Source organism: Schistocerca piceifrons, chromosome 4 (genome assembly GCF_021461385.2).
Source record: "Schistocerca piceifrons isolate TAMUIC-IGC-003096 chromosome 4, iqSchPice1.1, whole genome shotgun sequence".
Taxonomy (NCBI): Eukaryota; Metazoa; Arthropoda; class Insecta; order Orthoptera; family Acrididae; genus Schistocerca; species Schistocerca piceifrons.
This window is the reverse complement of record NC_060141.1, coordinates 73,629,678-73,648,028: the sequence shown is the minus strand read 5'-3', so window position 1 is coordinate 73,648,028 and position 18,351 is coordinate 73,629,678. Positions and strand designations below refer to the sequence as shown.

Genomic DNA, 18,351 nt, shown 5'->3' with positions numbered 1-18,351 from the left:
CATGGGAAGAATTATTGTTGGTAAGCATTCATGTGAGCTCAAATCCCTCCAATTTTGCCACCATGGCCTTTTCATGAGATATACTGAGGACAAAGCAATATATTGGTTAACTCTTCTAGGAATTTACACTCTCAGAATTTTAACAACCGGATATGGATGAGCATCTCATGTGAGAGCATTCTCAAGTATCAATAAACAATCTTGATGAAATCTGGTGAGTGTGTAGAAGGAAAAAAAAAATAAAGCAATACTTTTTTTTTTTTTGTAAAACATCCCCAAAAACTAATTTGGCATATTTGGTTTGGAGGGAATATCTTCAAAATGATGATATGCAAAAAATATTTCTTCCATAAAAGCTGATGGGTAATTAACATTCTTGGAAACTCTATAATCAAATTTTGTAATATTTTGAAATTTTGCAAAATGCCCCACTGCCATTAATTAATGCTGAAAAATGAAAACTTTGGTTATTACATAAATTAAAGAAGTTTTCAAGTTATGTAGATACACATGCAATAAAGTTTGCTTCTGAAACACCACTTTCGGAAAATAAACTGTAGGCAATGTGCTGTCAGAGTATTTTCAACAATACTTAATTAAAATATCCAACATTCATTTATAGTCTATTTATTTCTTTTATTTATATTTATTTTAAATTTTTGGTTGTTACTTTAATTTTCTTATTTTTTTAGTTTACTGTTTCACATACATGTATTTTGTTAATCGAAACTAACGAGTAACTCATTATTGTGATACAAAATCATTACAGTAGTGATAATCTGTAAATAAATGCTGAAGACATAATGTTTTCTTACACAATGCACATAAAACGAAAGAAATGTCTTCACATAATACACACAACATAGAATACAATAGAAAATAAAATTCAGCAGGATTTCAAATTGACTTGGGGGAACTTCGAAATATCCTGACTGATTTGTATCTGGCCTATTTCAGTACATTGATAAGCCTTGCCAAAGAGAGCTGATCATGTACTAGTGACTGTAGCTTGATTATACGCCCTGCAGCCAGGCCACTAATGCGAGTTTTGGTGTTCTTGTAAAGATAAATCAGTTTAGATTACAATAAAATTTAGTTCAGTACTGATTATGTGGTAAATAGGTGTATTAGTGTGCTTTTTAAGTGTATTATTACAGGTTTCATTTTTCTTTACATAATATAGCAGAAAATGTGAAAAGATCGTACAGTCGGGTAATAGTCATATTTTCTGTTTACATTTTGCCACAGCAAATCTATAGAATTTTGTTCAATTGTTCTTTGCTCTCTCCAGCAATTTAACTGTAGTGTACCTCTTCAGTATTTAACTCACATTTCCAGAAAGTAGCATACAGTTTAAGTTGTTGTTTCAGAAACTTTGCACTGTTGTTTTTGTCCACATACAGTTGCGTATAAGGCCAAATTTGTGGAATCATATTTTCATGTTTATCTGTAATTTAATTGACTTATTCTTAATAAACTATTACATGTATCATGAGTGAAAAGTTGTTAGATCGGGGCTTTGGTGTGGTGCTGTAGGTTTTTTCCATGTGGGTGACTGTAGTGGTGTGGGAGTAGGGAAAGTAAATGTGACTCATCAGTGGTTTTGTAGGATATGTAGTAGAGATGATGATGATGATGATGATGATGATTTAGTCCCACAAACTTTCAGCAGCAAATTGAAAAGTAAGAACGTAGGGAAATTGGTACAGAGAAGGAAAGTGTTGTTAGGTAGTTCCCACGGAAGAGGTGTTGGCCAACTTTTGCAGGATGAATGAGGATCAGAATACCAGGTCAACAATTTTTTTAAATCTAGTGCTGGTCTGGAGCAGGTGACAGAGGATTTAGGATCACTTTGCAAAGATTTCGCTAAGGAAGACATCGTGGTTATAGTGGGTGGGTCAGGTAATAGTATTGACAGAGATCCTAAGTACAGTATACAGTGTGACCTAGCAAAGATTGCATCAGCATCGAAGCATACTAGTGTTGAGTTTGTATCTGTTCTTGGGTGCCATGACCGACCTCATTTGAACTCTTCTGCCAGGAGAGTTAATTTGGAGCTGGAACGGCTGCATATGTCGGGTGCAGGGTCACACATTGGTGTGGTTCCTGTTGATTCTCTCAATAGGCGGGATTATACTAAGCATAGCCTTCACCTCAACAGGAAAGGGAAGGGTAAACTGGCTGGGAAAATAGCAGGAAAGTTAAAGGGGGGAGGCACTGTCATGAGTGATAAGATACCAGTGGTTATAGGGTTGAGAAAAGACCATTGTTTAGGGTAGGGAGGACAGAAAAAAGCCAAGTTTTAAGCGAGGTCAGGTGTGTGTGTGTGTGTGTGAGTGTGTGTGTGTGTGTGTGTGTGTGTGTGTTTTTGGGATCTCATGGGCACCCAACAGTGAAGTTATCAGTGCCCTAACATTTATTAAAACAAACGAATGTGGATAAGAACGAAAACTGTTGTACACACATGATGCACTCGAAATGACCACACAATCACTCCATTGCACACGCACTCTCACATGCACTAAAACCAATGAGGTGGCAAGAGAGCTATTCAAGAAATTAAAACAGAGGGAAAACAAAACACAGAAGAGCTAAAAGGACAGCACAGGGAAATGTGACTGGCTGACCACTTACAAAAGACTTGGGCTAGCCAGCCACCCTATTGACACATTAAAAACATCTCCCCAAAATGTTGTTAAAAACATGGGACAATTTACAAAACTTTCATTTGATCATTACATAAAATAGACTGCAGATCTGCTGGCAAATCCGCTGCAGTCCGCTGGTCAGCAAATACAATGCAGTCCAATAAAATGTGGTGCACCATAATCTGCACACCACAAGCATCACACATCGAAAGGTCCTCTCGTCGGAGTAAAAGTCCATGCATCATAGGGCTGTGGCGGATGCAAAGACGAGTAAGGAGGACTGTGTTCCATCGACGAGGCTGGAAGGAAGTACGCCACAGCTGAGTTGTGGGCTTGATGACACGGAGCTTGTTGTCGGTCACTTCTAGCCACTCGTCTGCCCAGCAAAACAGGAGTTTATACCTCAACAGCGAGGTGAGGGCATGCAGGGGGATAGCACATCAAAAGACCTGACTGTAATGACACGCCTCCTTGGCTACTCGATCAGCCCTTTCATTCCCCAGAATTCCCATGTACCCTGGCACACAACAGAAAGACACCTTGTTCCCAGTCACTGTAGTTGGAGGAGGGTGCCCTGGATAGTCTGGGTTACTTTATCTGCTGGGTACAAACGTTGGAGAGAGTAAAGGGCACTCACAGAATATGAACATACGAGAAATCTAAGACTGGGAGAATGTCTCATCTGCTCCAGTGCCCGCAAGATCACATATGATTCTGCATCAAAGATGGTAAATTTGGGAGGCAGTCTGCTCTTGAGGACACAATCTGGGAAAACGACAGAGCAACCAACAGAGTCACCCTGCTTAGACCCATCCGTAAAAACAGCTACATGGTTGTGGCGCTTGGGTAAAATGACAGAAAATACCACGTTAAAAACGGAAGCAGGAGCGCTATCTCTCCTGTACCGCACCAAATCTAAAATCACTCTTGCCGCTCCAGTAACCAGATTGGCAAATGGTTAAAAACCTGGATTTGTGGTCGGATTGGCGCCTCACCGAGTCACTCCAGCACACGCTGCATGCAGATCCCATATGGCATTGTGGCTTGTGGACGGTTGGAAAAAAGGTGGTCCAGATGTGGACGAACAGCAGTATGGTGGGCGAGTGAAGTTGGAGCTGCGAGGAACTTACATGCTTGGCTCACCCTGAGGAGCTGGCGCCAGATGGTAAGTGGCGGTTCCCCCGCCTCATCACAGAGGCTCGGACTGTTCCGATAAGTGCCCAAGGTGAGCTGAATCCCCTCATGGCGGACAGCGTCAATTATCTGTGGCTAAGGCACTTGAGGATGTTCAGCGCCTTCAGGGTTCGGGCTTTCAAGTGTCGCACATATGGCAACCATGACAATCTGGAGTCAAAAATGAGGCCCATAAACCGCACTGTGTCTCTAAAATGTAGGATGGTGTCCCCCATCTTCAAGGCAGGCAAATTAAAGAGACGACGAGAATGATTAAAATGAACACACACACACACACACACACACAAACAAACAATTATCAGCAGAAAACCGAAAACCCGTCTTTACAGCCCACTCCTCTAACTGCCGCACTGTAAGTTGCAACTGATGGCTCGCCGTTGCAACACTGGAGGAGTAGCGGAAAACAGCAAAATCGTCCACAAATAAAGAGGACTGTACAGGACTCTTTACTGTCGATGTGATACTGTTGATGGCTCTGGAAAAGAGGGTAACACATAAAACACTGCCTGAGGGACACTATATCCTGCTCAAATCAATCAGAGAGCGTGGCACCAACTCTGGTCCGAAAAAACTGCAGAGACAGGAAAGACCGAATGAAAATGGGGAGGTGGCCACGAAAGCCCCACTAATGCAGTTGCACAAGTATACAAGAGAGGTTAGGATTGAGACACACCTTCAGTTTGAGAAAGAAACCAAAAAACATAATTCTAGCTTATTACATCAGCTGAAATACCTGTTGGTTAAGAATTTTCAACAATCAGCAGAAATTTCAACTCTACCCAGTTTTAAATCAGTCAATGTGAAATGTCAGCTATCTTTATTGCATCAAAATGTTCAAGGACTCAGAAATAAAATTAATGAATTAATTATCTGCGTAGATGCATTAGAGTCCTCAAACCCAGCTGACACAATCTGTCTCTCTGAACATCATGTGACCACAGGTGTAGAAGTTTTAAGTGTTACAGGATTTAGGTTAGCCTCTCACTTTTGTAGAGCAGAAATTGACAAAGGAGGAGTTGCCACATTCCTCAGGAACTGTCATAAATTTAAGAACATAGACTTTCATTAATTTTGCCTAGAACAGCATATGGAAGCATGTGCAACAGAAGTAGAATTTCGCAAAAAATCCTTCAAAATATTAAGTGTATATCAAGCACTTGCAGACAACTTTAATCTGTTCATAAACCACCTTGAAGCTGTACTGGCCCATTTAACAACTAAAAACAAAGAAATAGTGGTTGCTCGTGACTTCAAGGAAGATTTCCTTAAAGACTCTCCCAATAAGAACTTATTTGAGTTAGTGATACTACCATTCAACTTAATCCCCACTGTAAAGTTCCCAACTAGGGTAGCCAATTGCTCACAAACAGCCATTGATAATATCTTTATAGAAAAGTCCAATGAACAAAATTATATTACAAAACCAATAGTCAGTGGCCTCTCAGCCCATGACATGCAGTTCCTTCTGTTAAATGTTAATACTGAACAGGATATAAAATCTGTTAAATCTGAGCTCAAGAGGATAATCAATAAGCCAAAAATTGATTATTTTAGGATACTCCTTAGAGACATTCACTGGAGTCATGTTTACAGTGTTCATGGCATGAATTAAAAATATAACACTTTTGCTAAAAAAGTGCTTACCTTATTTGAACACTGTTTTCCCCCAAAACTAACCGAGGTTAGAGCAAAGTCTACAAAGAAGCCATGGACTACTCAAGGAATAGAGGTATCTTGTAACACAAAAAGAAAACTGTATCTGTCAATCTGAAACAGTTCTGATGTTGATGCAATAGCACATTACAAGAAACACTGCTAAATATTAAAGACTGTAATATGGACATCAAAGCAAATATATTACAAGGAAAAGATAGTCATATCAGATAACAAAATAAAGACAATATGGGATATAGTGAAGAAGGAGACTGGTAGAACCAGACACAAAGAGGGGCAAACAGCATTAAGAGTAAATGACACATAGGTGATAGATGTGTGTAGTGTTGCAGAACTTTTTAACAAACACTTTTTAACTGTTACTGAAAAGATGGGGTTGTCAGGTTCTGTAGATGCTGCCATGGGATACCCCAGACTAAACATTTAAAGTAATTTCCATTATATGAATTTGACCCTCACTGCCCCAGCAGAAGTAATGTCCATCATAAAATATTTAAAATCAAAAACATCTTGTGGGAATGATGAAATATCAACAAAGTTAATTAAAGAATGTGATTCTGAGTAAAGTAACATATTAAGCTATCTGTGTAACCAGTCATTTATCAGTGGAATATTTCCTGAATGGTTGAAATATGCTGAAGTTAAGCCACTGTTTAAGAAGGGAGATAAAGAAATGGCATCAAATTTCCAACCAGTTTCACTTTTGCCAGCATTCTCAAAAAGGTAATGTACAATCAGCTATATAACAATCTTACCACAAATAACATACTGTCAAAGTCACAGTTCAGATTTCTAAGGTTTTCTGATATTGAGAATGCTATCTACACTTACAGTGAAAATGTACTTCATTCATTACACAAAAAATTGCAGACAACTGGTATATTTTGTGATCTGTCAAAGGCATTTGACTGTATAAATCATAGTATCATTTTAAGTAAATAAGAATATTATAGTGTAACAGGAAATGCTGCAAAACTGTTCAAATCTTATATCTCTGGCAGGAAACAAAGGGTGCTATTAGGAAAGAGACATGTATTAAGCTATCAGGCATCATCCAACTGGGAAATAATTACCTTTCATCAGCAACATTACCAGATGACAATTTTTTTTTGTTTGCCAATGATACAAACATTGCAATAAATAGCAAATAAAGTGTAGTCTTAGAAATATTGGCTAATAAAATATATTTGGACATTAATCACTGGTTCCAAGCCAATTCTTTGTCACTTAACTTTGAAAAAAAAAAACACACTACATGCAGTTCAGAACTTGTAATGGGTGTCCCACGACAAGATGCCTAACATATGATGACAAGCAGATAGAAGAAGTGAACAGTGTTAAATCCTTGGGATTACAGCTTAATAATAAATTCAACTGGGAGGAGCACACCACAGAACTGCTGAAGTGCTTAAAAAAATCTCTATTTGCAATGCAAATTCTGTCAGACATAGGGGATATAAAAATGAAAAAGTTGGCATACTATGATTACCTTCACTCCACAATGTCATATGGGATTATTTTGTGGGGTAATGCATCAACCCAAGTTAAAGTTTTCTGGGTACAAAAGCATGCAATAAGAGTTATATGTGGTGTGAACCAGCCAAACCAAAAGATTTTTAATAGACTATCATTCCACTTGGGACCTGTGGAGATATATTAGCTTATTTGTTTTAGTTGTTAATATTTGTCATGTATTATTGTTCTTCTGGCATCTTCTACATCCTGGATAACCTCCTCACTACAGATCAATTGGAATGAAAGTAAATCTAATCTAATCAAGTGGAGACTGACGTCATCATAATCATTCACCAGGACTAGATCTGTAAACCTTCCCAGAAAATACTTCCAACATCAAAAGCTGTATGTGTATCATGACTGTACCTGTGCCGCTAAGCCCTTTGGGATCACCAGATGAACAAGTTCCTTGTCCTTGGCTGAAGTCCTGATTAATTTTGTTTTAGATTGGGTTCTTCGTCATGTATATTAAGTGAAGAAATTTCATTCATTTTATGTGCATGGTGTAAGAAAAAGTTATGTTCTAAGCATTTATTTACAGAATATTATTTTTGTAATTAGTTTGTATCATAATAATGAGTTACTTATTAGTTTCAATCAACAAAATACATGTGTGTGTCTTAGTGAAGGAAAGTGTAAAATTACAATTTAAAACATAAAACAAATATAAGTAAAATAAGTAACAAGATCAATAATCAATGTTTAGGTATTTTAATTACTTACGTTAAAAATACTCTAACAGCACAATGTGTACAACTTATGTTCCAAAAATAGTATTTCCAAAACAAGCATTATTACACATGGATTTATGCAGCCTGAAAGTTTCTTTACTTTATGTTGTAACAAAAGTTTTCATTTCTAAAAATTAATTAATGCCAGTGGGCTATTTTGCAAAATTTCAAATTATTACAAAATTTGATTAGACAGTTAATTACATATCAACTTTCATATGAGAAACATTTTCCATATCTCATTGTTTTGAAGAGAAACATTTTTCATATCTCATTGTTTTGAAGAGATCCCCTCCAAACCTAATGTGCCAAATTGCCTTTTGTGGTGTATTTTACCCAACAAAACTGAAATTGGGCACAAACAAAAAAATAAATATTGCTTTATTTTACCCCCCCCCCCCTCTACAAACCCACCAAGTTTCATCAAGATCATTTACTAACACTTGGGAATCCCCAGTCAGTGACTCTTGCGCATTTACTAAATAAATCTATTGCAAAACATGCTGCTCTTTGTTGAATCTTGTCTATCCTCTACCAACTGTATCTGGTGAGAGCCCCCAAGTAACAAGTAATACTCAAATATCTATTGAACGAGGTTTTTGTAAACCACAACCTTTGTGGGACAACTATATAGCCTGAGGATTTGTCCAATAAATCTCAACCTGGCATCTACCTTTCTGCAGTTAGTTTAATGTGGTCATTCCACTTTGAATCGGTCCATATGTAAACACCTGGATATTTAATGGACGAGATTGCTTCCACTGGTTATTTTGTAATCGTATGATCACACAATAATGGGTCTTCCTGCCTATTTATAGACAGCATGCTATATACAACAAATATCAATCCTCTGTAAGTTTTCCTTCATTTTGCTATAATGATCTGGCATTGCAGCTCTTCTAAATTTAACAGCATCTTCCATGAATGAACTAATGGAACTATATATAAGAGGGTTGGAACTTTAATAGTGACAACTATGTATTTACAGCTCGTACAAAATAGATACATGTTTCACAGTTTTACTGACCTTCAAAGCAGTCACCAACATTGTGTATAACCCGTTGCCAGCGATGTGGAAGTCTTAGGATACTCTTAGCAATGCCAGTTGTGCTGACAGTTCAAGCGGCGCAGTCTATTGCCTGACGAATTTGTAGCAGTTGTAAAGTGAATGCAGTGAAGTGTTTCCTTCAGTTTAAAAATCGAGTTGAACACATGAGGGCTTCAGTCAGGGGAGTGCAGTAGGTGGTATAGCAAATAGCAGTCCCATCAGTCAAACAAATCTGTAACATGAAACTTCCTGGCAGATTAAAACTGTGTGCCGGACCGAGACTCGAACTCGGGATCTTTGCTTTTCGCGGACATGTGCTCTAGTAAAGCTGTGAGGGCGGGGTGTGAGTCGTGCTTGGGTAGCTCAGTTGGTACAGCATTTGCCCATGAAAGGCAAAGGTCCCGAGTTTGAGTCTTGGTCCGGCACACAGTTTTAATCTGCTAGGAAGTTTCATATCAGCGCACACTCCACTGCAGAGTGAAAATCTCATTCTGGAAACATCCCCTAGGCTGTGGCTAAGCCATGTCTCAGCAATATCCTTTCTTTCAGGAGTGCTAGTTCTGCAAGGTTCGCAGGAGAGCTTCTGTAAAGTTTGGAAGGTAGGAGACGAGGTACTGGCGGAAATAAAGCTGTGAGGATGGGGCGTGAGTCGTGCTTGGGTAGCTCAGATGGTAGAGCACTTGCTCACGAAAGGCAAAGGTCCCAAGTTCGAGTCTCGGTCCGGCACATAGTTTTAATCTGGCAGGAAGTTTCATATTAGCGCACATTCCGCTGCAGAGTGAAAATCTCATTGTGAAATCTGTAACAGATTGTACTGTACATGCTTGAGCATTGTCCTGCAAAATGATGATGAGGTCCTGCAGAAAGTGTCATCACTTCTGTCTCTATGCTGTTCATTTTTGGAACACAACCTATGACCAGCTTAGAGACAGAAGTGATGACACTTTCTGCAGGATGTGACCATCATTTTGCAGGACAATACTCAAACATGTACAGTGCAAGCTTTTACTGATTTGTTTGACTGATGGGGCTGCTAAGTGCTATACCACCTACTGCATTCCTCTGAATTAAGCCCTCGTGAGTTCAACTTGAGTTCTAAACTGCAGGAAACACTTCACGGCATTTGCTTCTGAACTGCTACAAATTCGTCGGGCAATAGACCGTGCTGCTCGATCTGTCAACACAACTGGCACTGGTAAGAGTATCCTACGACTTCCACATCACTGGCAATGGGTTATACACAATGATGGTGACTACTTTCAAGGTCAGTAAAACTTTGAAACACATATCTATTTTGTACGAGCTATAAATAAATAGTTGCCACTATTAAAGTTCCAACCCTTGTATTATCCACTAGGTCATTTATATAGACTGCTAAATGTAATGCTGTTTCAACATTTCTTTGGTGTAAAGTTTTGGAAAAATGAATTCAGTATTTCGGCCTTCTCTCTCTCATCCTCTGTTTCAATACCGTTGTGTTCACAAACATGTCTGAACAGACAGCTTTGATCCATTTACTGATTTAACATAAAACCAAAACTTCTTAGGATGTTCTGTCACACCAATAGATAGAATTTTACTTTTGAGTTCATTGAAAACTTGACACATGCAATTTTGGCTTTGCTCAAATTATGCTTGGCTATGAGGCAGTGGTTACATTTAAATCTACAGTGAGGTCCTCATTACTTTAGACTGTTGAACCAAATCAGGCCCTTCACTTCCCTAACAACACTGCTTAGAACATACCTGTCTACAGCATATTGTATAACACTCTTGAACTTTGTTCATTTGTACGCAACATTTTCAATCTTGGAGATAAATATTCCACTTTGAACATTCAAGTAATCAGAAATCTGTTTCTTGTCACTCTTGCTAAGCAGAAATAACTTCCTTCTTTTCTTTACATTCCTATTTACACCCATATTCAGTGACACTGTAAGGACATAGTGGTCACCAAACTTTTGTTCTTCATTGGCCAAGTCAAAAAGTTCAGATCAGTTTAAACCAGCAAATGTTAACTTCATGAATCAGTTCTCTAATTAATTCCTGGACTTAATTTTCGACTAAGGCATTTAGAACAATTTCACTTGATTCCCTATCCCTACTGCAGTTCTAATCACTTGAGCCCCTAGTCTATAGCTGGGAGATTCAAATCACCCCCCCCCCCCCCTCCCCCAAATACTATAATATAACCAAGTAATTTAGATGTAACTTTCTCCAAGTTTTTCTTCAAATGTTTTGCCACTATTGCTCCTGAGGCAGGAGATGTGTGTAAGCATACAATTACTATGTTTGATCCATCTTTAACACTTTTCTTCACTCAAATTATTTCATTTTCGAAATCTGTACTAGCCTCACAAGACACTATTGTATTATTTATGGCTACAAGCATGCCTTCATTCAATGGTAGAAAGCTACATGAAGCACATCTAAAAAATATACATCCTGCCACATATTACAATATGCCAACTGTGATTTTAACAGCAAATTATTCATGAAGCAGCAGCAGCCAAATGTACGTACTAACAGCCCAAATACATTTCGAATGTCTTTTCAACTTACCAAGAACCATCTTTTTTAAGCATTTCATAATCCATCTTCTTTTCTTGCTTGTACAAAATAAATACAAATCGGTGGAAGCCAGTTCCACGGGGAGGAAAGGGTTGCAAGTAATCCCAAACAACTTCACCCTTGCTGATATTATTTCCAGGAATGTTGCCCCTGGAATGCAAGATTATTACTTCATTACAAACTTTGCTGGACAGATAGAAAATTTTGAAAAATTACTAGAAAAAGGCATCAAGAATCAAATGAAAGTTTTCATAATCACAGGAAAAAAAAGTTATATTTGCCATGCAGAGGAGGTGTTGAGTCACAGACAAATACAATGGAGAAGAATACCAGAAATGTTTAAGCTTTTGGTCAAAGTCCTTCCTCAGAAGTAGAACTTTTGGCATATCTCTGTCACACACACACACACACACACACACACACACACACACACAGCACTCTCTCTGGAACTACAACCCGACTGTAACTGTAGATGATGCAAGCAGAAATCATCCTGGGTGGGTGGTGTTGGTAAGGAGGAGGCATCCTGAGGGGAGGAAGAGGATAGCAGGGTAACAGTGGGACAAGATGCTAATGTCACCTGAGGGAGTGTGCAGTACAGTAGGAAAGGGAATAGGCCAGTTGGAGGACAGACTAGAGAACATTGAGGCCAGACGGATTATGGAAACAAAGGATATGCTGGACTTCCCACTGTTCTAATGTCAAAAATTGAAATGAATGTCTGAAAGAAAATTTCACTTGAGTTGTTGTTGTTGTTGTTGTTGTTGTTGCTGCTGCTGCTGCTGTTGCTGTCATCGTCTTCTTCTTCTTCTGTCCAAAGACCGCTTTGATGCAACTCTACTCAGTGCAAGCCGCATCTCCACGTAAATACTGCAACCTACATCCTTCTGAATCTGCTTAATGTATTCATTTCTTGGTCTTCCTTTTGATTTTTACCCTCCAGTACTATACTGGTAATCCCTTGATGCCTCAGAATGTGTCCTACCAACTGATCCCCTCTTCTAGTCAAGTTGTGCCACACATTCCTCTTCTCCCCAATTCTATTCAGTACCTCCTCATTAGTGACATGATCTACCCATCTAATCTTCAGCATTCTTCTGTCGCACCACATTTCGAAAGCTTCTATTCTCTTCTTGTATAAACTGTTTATCATCCATGTTTCACTTCCGCACATAGCTACACTCCATACAAATACTTCAAATACTGACACTTAAATCTATGCTCAATGTTAACCAATTTCTCTTCTTCAGAAGCAATTTTCTTGCCGTTTCCAGTCTACATTTTATATCTTCTCTACTAAGACCATCATCATTTAATTTGCTGCCCAAATAGCAAAACTCATCTACTGCTTAAAGTGTCTCATTTCCGAATCTAATTCCCTCAGCATCACCTGATTTAATTCAACTAATTCCATTATCCTCATTTTGCTTTTGTTAATGTTCATCTTATATCATCCTTTCAAGACACTGTCCATTCCATTCAACTGCTCTTCCAAGTCCTTTGCTGTCTCTGACAGAATAACAATGTCGTCAGCAAACCTCAAAGTTTTTATTTCTTCTCCATGGATTTTAATTCACACTCTAAATTTTTCTTTCGTTTCCTTTATTGCTTGCTCAATATACAGACTGAATAACATCGGGGATAGGTACAACACTGTCTCACTCCCTTCTCAACCACTGCTTCTCTTTCCTGCCCCTCGACTCTTATAACTGCCATCTGGTTTCCGTAAAAATTGTAAGGAGCCTTTTGCTCCCTATATTTTATCCCTACTACCTTTAGAATTTGAAAGGGAGTATTCCAGTCAAAACTGTCAAAAGCTTTCTCTAAGTCTACAAATGCTATACAAGTAGGTTTGTCTTTCCTTAACTTACAGGTACCTTCTATGAGAAGTCGTAGGGTTAGTATTGCCTCAAGTGCTCCTGCATTTCTCCGGAATCCAAACTGATCTTCCCTGAGGTCGGCTTTGATCAGTTTTTCCATTCTTCTGTAAAGAATTCATGTTAGTATTTTGCAACCATGACTTATTACACTGATAGTTCAGTAATTTTCACAACTGTCATCATCTGTTTACTTTGGGATTGGTATTATTATATTCTTCTTGAAGTTTGAGGGTATTTCACATGTCTCATCCATGATGCATACCAGGTGAAATAGTTCTGCATGACTGGCTCTTCCAAGGCTACAACTAGTTCTATTTTGACTTAGGTCTTTCCATGCTCCGTCAAATTCTTCTCACAGTATCATCTACATCTACATCTATGTCCTCTTCCATTTCCATAATATTGCCCTCAAGTACATCTCCCTTGTATAGACCCTCTATACTCTCCTTCCACCTTCCTGCCATCCCTTCTTTGCTTAGGACTGGTTTGCCATATGAGATTTTGATATTCATACAGGTGGCTCTCTTTTCTCCATAGGTCTTCTTAATTTTCCTGTAGGTGGCATCTATATTACCCCTAGTGATATATGCTTCTATGTCCTTACATTTGTCCTCTAGCCATTCCTGCCCAACCATTTTGCACTTTCTATCCCATTTTTGAGACATTTGTATGTTCTCTCGCCTGCTTCATTTATTGCATTTTTATATTTTCTCCTGTCATTAATTAAATTCAATATCTTTTGTGTTACCCAAGGATTTCTACTAGTCCTCATCTTTCTACTTACATGATCCTCTACCGCCTTCAGTATTTCATCTTTCAAAGCTACCCATTCTTCTTCCACTGTATTCCTTTCCCCTGTTCTTGTCAATAATTCCCTAATGCTCCCTCTGAAACACTCTACAACCTCTGGTTCTTTCGGTTTATCCAAGTCCCATCTCTTTAAATTCCTACCCTTTTGCAGTTTCTTCAGTTTTAATCTGCAGTTCATAACCATAAATTGTGAATAGAGTCTACATATGATCCTCAAAATATCTAACAATTTAATACCTGGTTCCTAAAACTCTGTCTAACCATTATATAATCAATCTGAAACTTTCCGGTATCTCCAGGTCTCTTAAATGTATATAACATTCTTTCATGATTCTTAAAACAACTGTTAGCTATGGTTAAATTATACTCTTTCACTCCTTTCTCCCAGTCCATATTCACCTACAACTTTTTCTCCTCTTTCTTTTCCTACTATCGAATTCCAGTCCCCCACGACTACTAAATTTTTGGCTCGCTTAACTATCTGAATAATTTCTTTAATCTCATCATACATTTCTTCAATCTCTTCATCAGCTGCAGAACTAGTTGGCATGTAAACTTGTATGCTGTGGTGGGTGTGGGCTTATTCATTATTAAACTCATTCCTTCATTACCCCTATTTGATTTTTTATTTATGAGTCTGTATTCACCTTACCAAAAGTCCTGTTCCTCCCGCCACCGAATTTCACTAATTCTCAATTCTCACTAGTTCTACTTTAACTTTTCTCTTTTTAAATTTTCTAACCTACTTGCCTGATTAAGGGATCTGACATTCCACTCTTCACTTGAATATGATTTTAATAAAAAAATCTGGGCAAAAATGTAAATATTTTACATTTACAAAGTTTACACACACACATTGTTCCCAGACACCCGCCATTGTCAATTTCACAAGACATGCAACACATGAGAATTAGGAAATATTCATAAATACTAAACATGACCACCTAGCACAAATCTGATTGAACCACTAACTCTCAAAAGATGTACAAGGTACAACTTGGCGGCGTTTCATCGTACTAGGTAGACTTCACCAACTACACACACATTCTGGGAACATTTGGATAGCACCTCACATATACCTGGTGTTTCAAAATAAATATTTGGGTTTGCAGGCTTTGTAGCATTTAATACGTTCAACTTATAGTTATAAATAATACATCAAATGAAAGACCAACTTAAACAGTTTGTGTCACAAGTGAGCACCATCCATCACAGGGCACACACCATGTTGATAGGCACATCTTTCCAAACCTTGATCAGTGTGTTTGGAGCAACTGTTGTAACAACTTCTTCAACCATATTTCTTAAGTCAGGTACATTATGTGCTAGTGGAGGCACAGACACATGATCCTTTATAAACCTCCAAAAGTGAAAATCGCACAGCATCAGATCAAGCTCTGGGCCATCCAGAATTTTCCAATGTCATAATAAATGCAAATAGACACATTCATTAGTTATTTTACAACTGTTAGCTCTAAAATTAGACTGTGACATGTGTCCCTCCAGTCTCTATTAATGACGTGCAACCCTAAAATATGTGTGCCACTCGGAAAATTTTGTGACTGCTAGCATTACTATTAAATGATTAATTTCCAAACAAAAAATGCATTGATTCGGCAGAAGTTTCAACCACCTCAGCCAATTGAGAATGAGCTACTGAACCACTACTTGTTTTACTTACTATGTTCACCAGATATTGTGACAAAAACTGGCATAAAACTGGGGCATCTTCATGTAGTGACACTATATGGATTCAAGGTACCATGGGAAGTTATTAAATGTTGATAATGTTTGTGGCAGGATTGTCACAACTCGTCTTCTCCCACAGCAGCATTTGGCCAGTGGTTTAATGAGTTCAGACATAAGGAAAACAGAAACGTACACTTCCATCTGTGCCACAGAGCTTCCATAATGTCACGCGAAATTGTATTCGCAGTCACAGCCAGAATTCACCTATTTTTGGCTGTTTGCAATGTGCGAGACAAACTACGTGATGTACAGCTTCACAGATCAACAAGAAAATTTACTGGCAGACTCGAATTAATTCTTTAGTTTCTTACACTGTCAAATCAGTCTAAATAAGGGTTGCAAGCCACACTTTGAACTGCATGACAGGGATAAATTTCTCATAACTCTACAGTCAATCATTAAAAGCCCTGTAGTTATTCGGCCTCTTTCAGGAACTAACAACTCTTGCCAATAACCACTGACGCAGTGAAACAGGAATACTGTTCACTATCAACAGAGAAAGTCACATAAAAAACAGATCAATCAAATTTGTGTGGAAACAAATGACATTCAGTGGCATGAACTGACCCAAGCTAAGTCCATAACTTTCATTCAACACCACCTGCAGTTAGCGCTCCATGCCCCCTGACGTGAGACCTCTGTTTTTGTCGAACTAATCCACACTCACTAATGCCAAAACAAGTGCTTAATCAGAATTCCATTCTTGTACCTGGGAATTCACTTTCAAATGGTTAGTTGGCAGAGAAGTATAACTTGGTCTATCACAAAGGGTAGCTAACTCCAGACTCAGGCAGTAGTAGCCGACTGAGACAGACACAGCTACAGGGAAGTAACCGCTTTTGTGACATTTATGAGTCCCTAACCAGGAGCGAATTTCACTATATCATCTGTGTGCTTTAATAGTTTAGTTTTGAGTTTCTGCATGTAAATTTAATATCTAATAGCCACAGTTCTCGTGTTTTTGTTTGTGTCGGAAAGTAAACCGATTTTGTGACATATTACAAGTTCCTAATCAGGGGCAAATTATTTAGTTTCACCTGAGTAATTCAGTAGTTAGGTTTTTGAATATCTGCATATTATTAGACACAGCTCCTGCGTTTTCATCAGGGTCTGCAGTAGAGATGCGCAGCACTTCCTGATAGTCTGTTTATCTGCAGAGTTTAGTTTTCCATGGTCTTTAGTATGGACAGGGATTGCGATTGTTGTGTGCGGATGCGAACCGAGTTGGTGACACTTCACTCTCAGCTTCAGGCTGTGATGACTTCGGTTACACAGTTTGAGGCTGCAGTGGATGGGCACCACTGTTGTAGGCTGGTCACGGGGATCCACCGGACATCCAGCACGTCCAAGTCCTCCGATCAGTCCTCACCGGTTGCCAATCCAGTTACTGCTCATACTGAGGTTGACCCCTCACCTGTGGTCGAGTGGGAGGTCACCCTGGGGTGACGCAGGCAGTGAAAGACTTCCCAGGCGGCCGCACATAAGGCCTCCCTGGTTTGTCTGACAAACAGGTTCTACGTGCCGTCTGTGGCTGACACTGTCGCTGAGCCAGATGCTGTCGCCTGTCCTGTTTCAGTGGAAACCACTCAGCCTGCAAGATCTGGGCAATCACAGAGGGTGGGGTTATTGGTAGTTGGGAGCTGCAACGTTAGGGGCATTATGGGGCCCCTTAGGGACTTTGCTGACAAGAAGGGAAAGAAAACCAATGTGCACTCCATGTGCATACCGGGTGGAGTCATTCCAGATGTGGAAAGGGTCTTCCTGGATGCCATGAAGAGCACAGGGTGCAGCCAACTGCAGGCGGTTGCTCACGTCGGTACCAATGATGTGTGTCACTTAGCATCAGAGGAGATTCTCTCTGGTTTCGAGCGGCTAACAGAAGTGGTAAAGGCTGCCAGTCTTGCTTGCAAGATGAAAGCAGAGCTGACCATTTGCAGCATAGTCGACAGGACCAATTGTGGACCTCTGGTACAGAGCTGAGTGGAGGGTCTGAATCAGAGACTGAGACGGTTCTACGACCGTGTAGGCTGCAGATTCCTCGACCTGTGCCGAAGGGTAGTTGGGTTTCGGGTTCCACTGAATAGGTCAGGTGTCCACTATACGCAGGAGGCGGCTAACGGGTAGCAGGGGCTGTGTGGCATGGACTCGGCAGTTTTTTAGGTTACAGGGTCTCGGGAAAACACAAGAAGGTCTTCAGACACAAAGGGTGCAGGCCGAACACAGGAAGAACGTAGATACAGGAACCATCAGTATAACAGTTGTAAATTTTGATAACTGTGTTGGGAAAGCACCAGACCTCCAAACGCTAATAGAAAGCACTGATGCTCAAATCGCTATAGGCACAGAAAGCTGGCTAAAGCCAGATATAAGCTCGGCCGAAATTTTTGTGAAGAACCTAATGGTGTTCTGAAAGGATAGGCAAACACGATTGGCAGTGACGTGTTTGTCGCTGTTAGAAGTAGTTTAACTTATGAAATTGAAACAGATACTTCCTGTGAGTTAGTATGGGCAGAGGTCATTGTTGGCAACCA

General features: G+C 39.3%; 1 protein-coding gene across 1 annotated transcript in view; it reads right to left on the bottom strand.

Annotated features, from left to right (window-relative positions):
• The window catches only part of LOC124795268 (39S ribosomal protein L38, mitochondrial), a 49,312-nt gene that overhangs the window by 3,415 nt on the left and 27,546 nt on the right, over window positions 1–18,351 (bottom strand). The window contains exon 5 of the mRNA XM_047259216.1: window positions 11,373–11,531. Coding sequence (XP_047115172.1) covers window positions 11,373–11,531 — 159 coding nt within the window. The remainder of the gene's footprint in view (window positions 1–11,372; window positions 11,532–18,351) is intronic.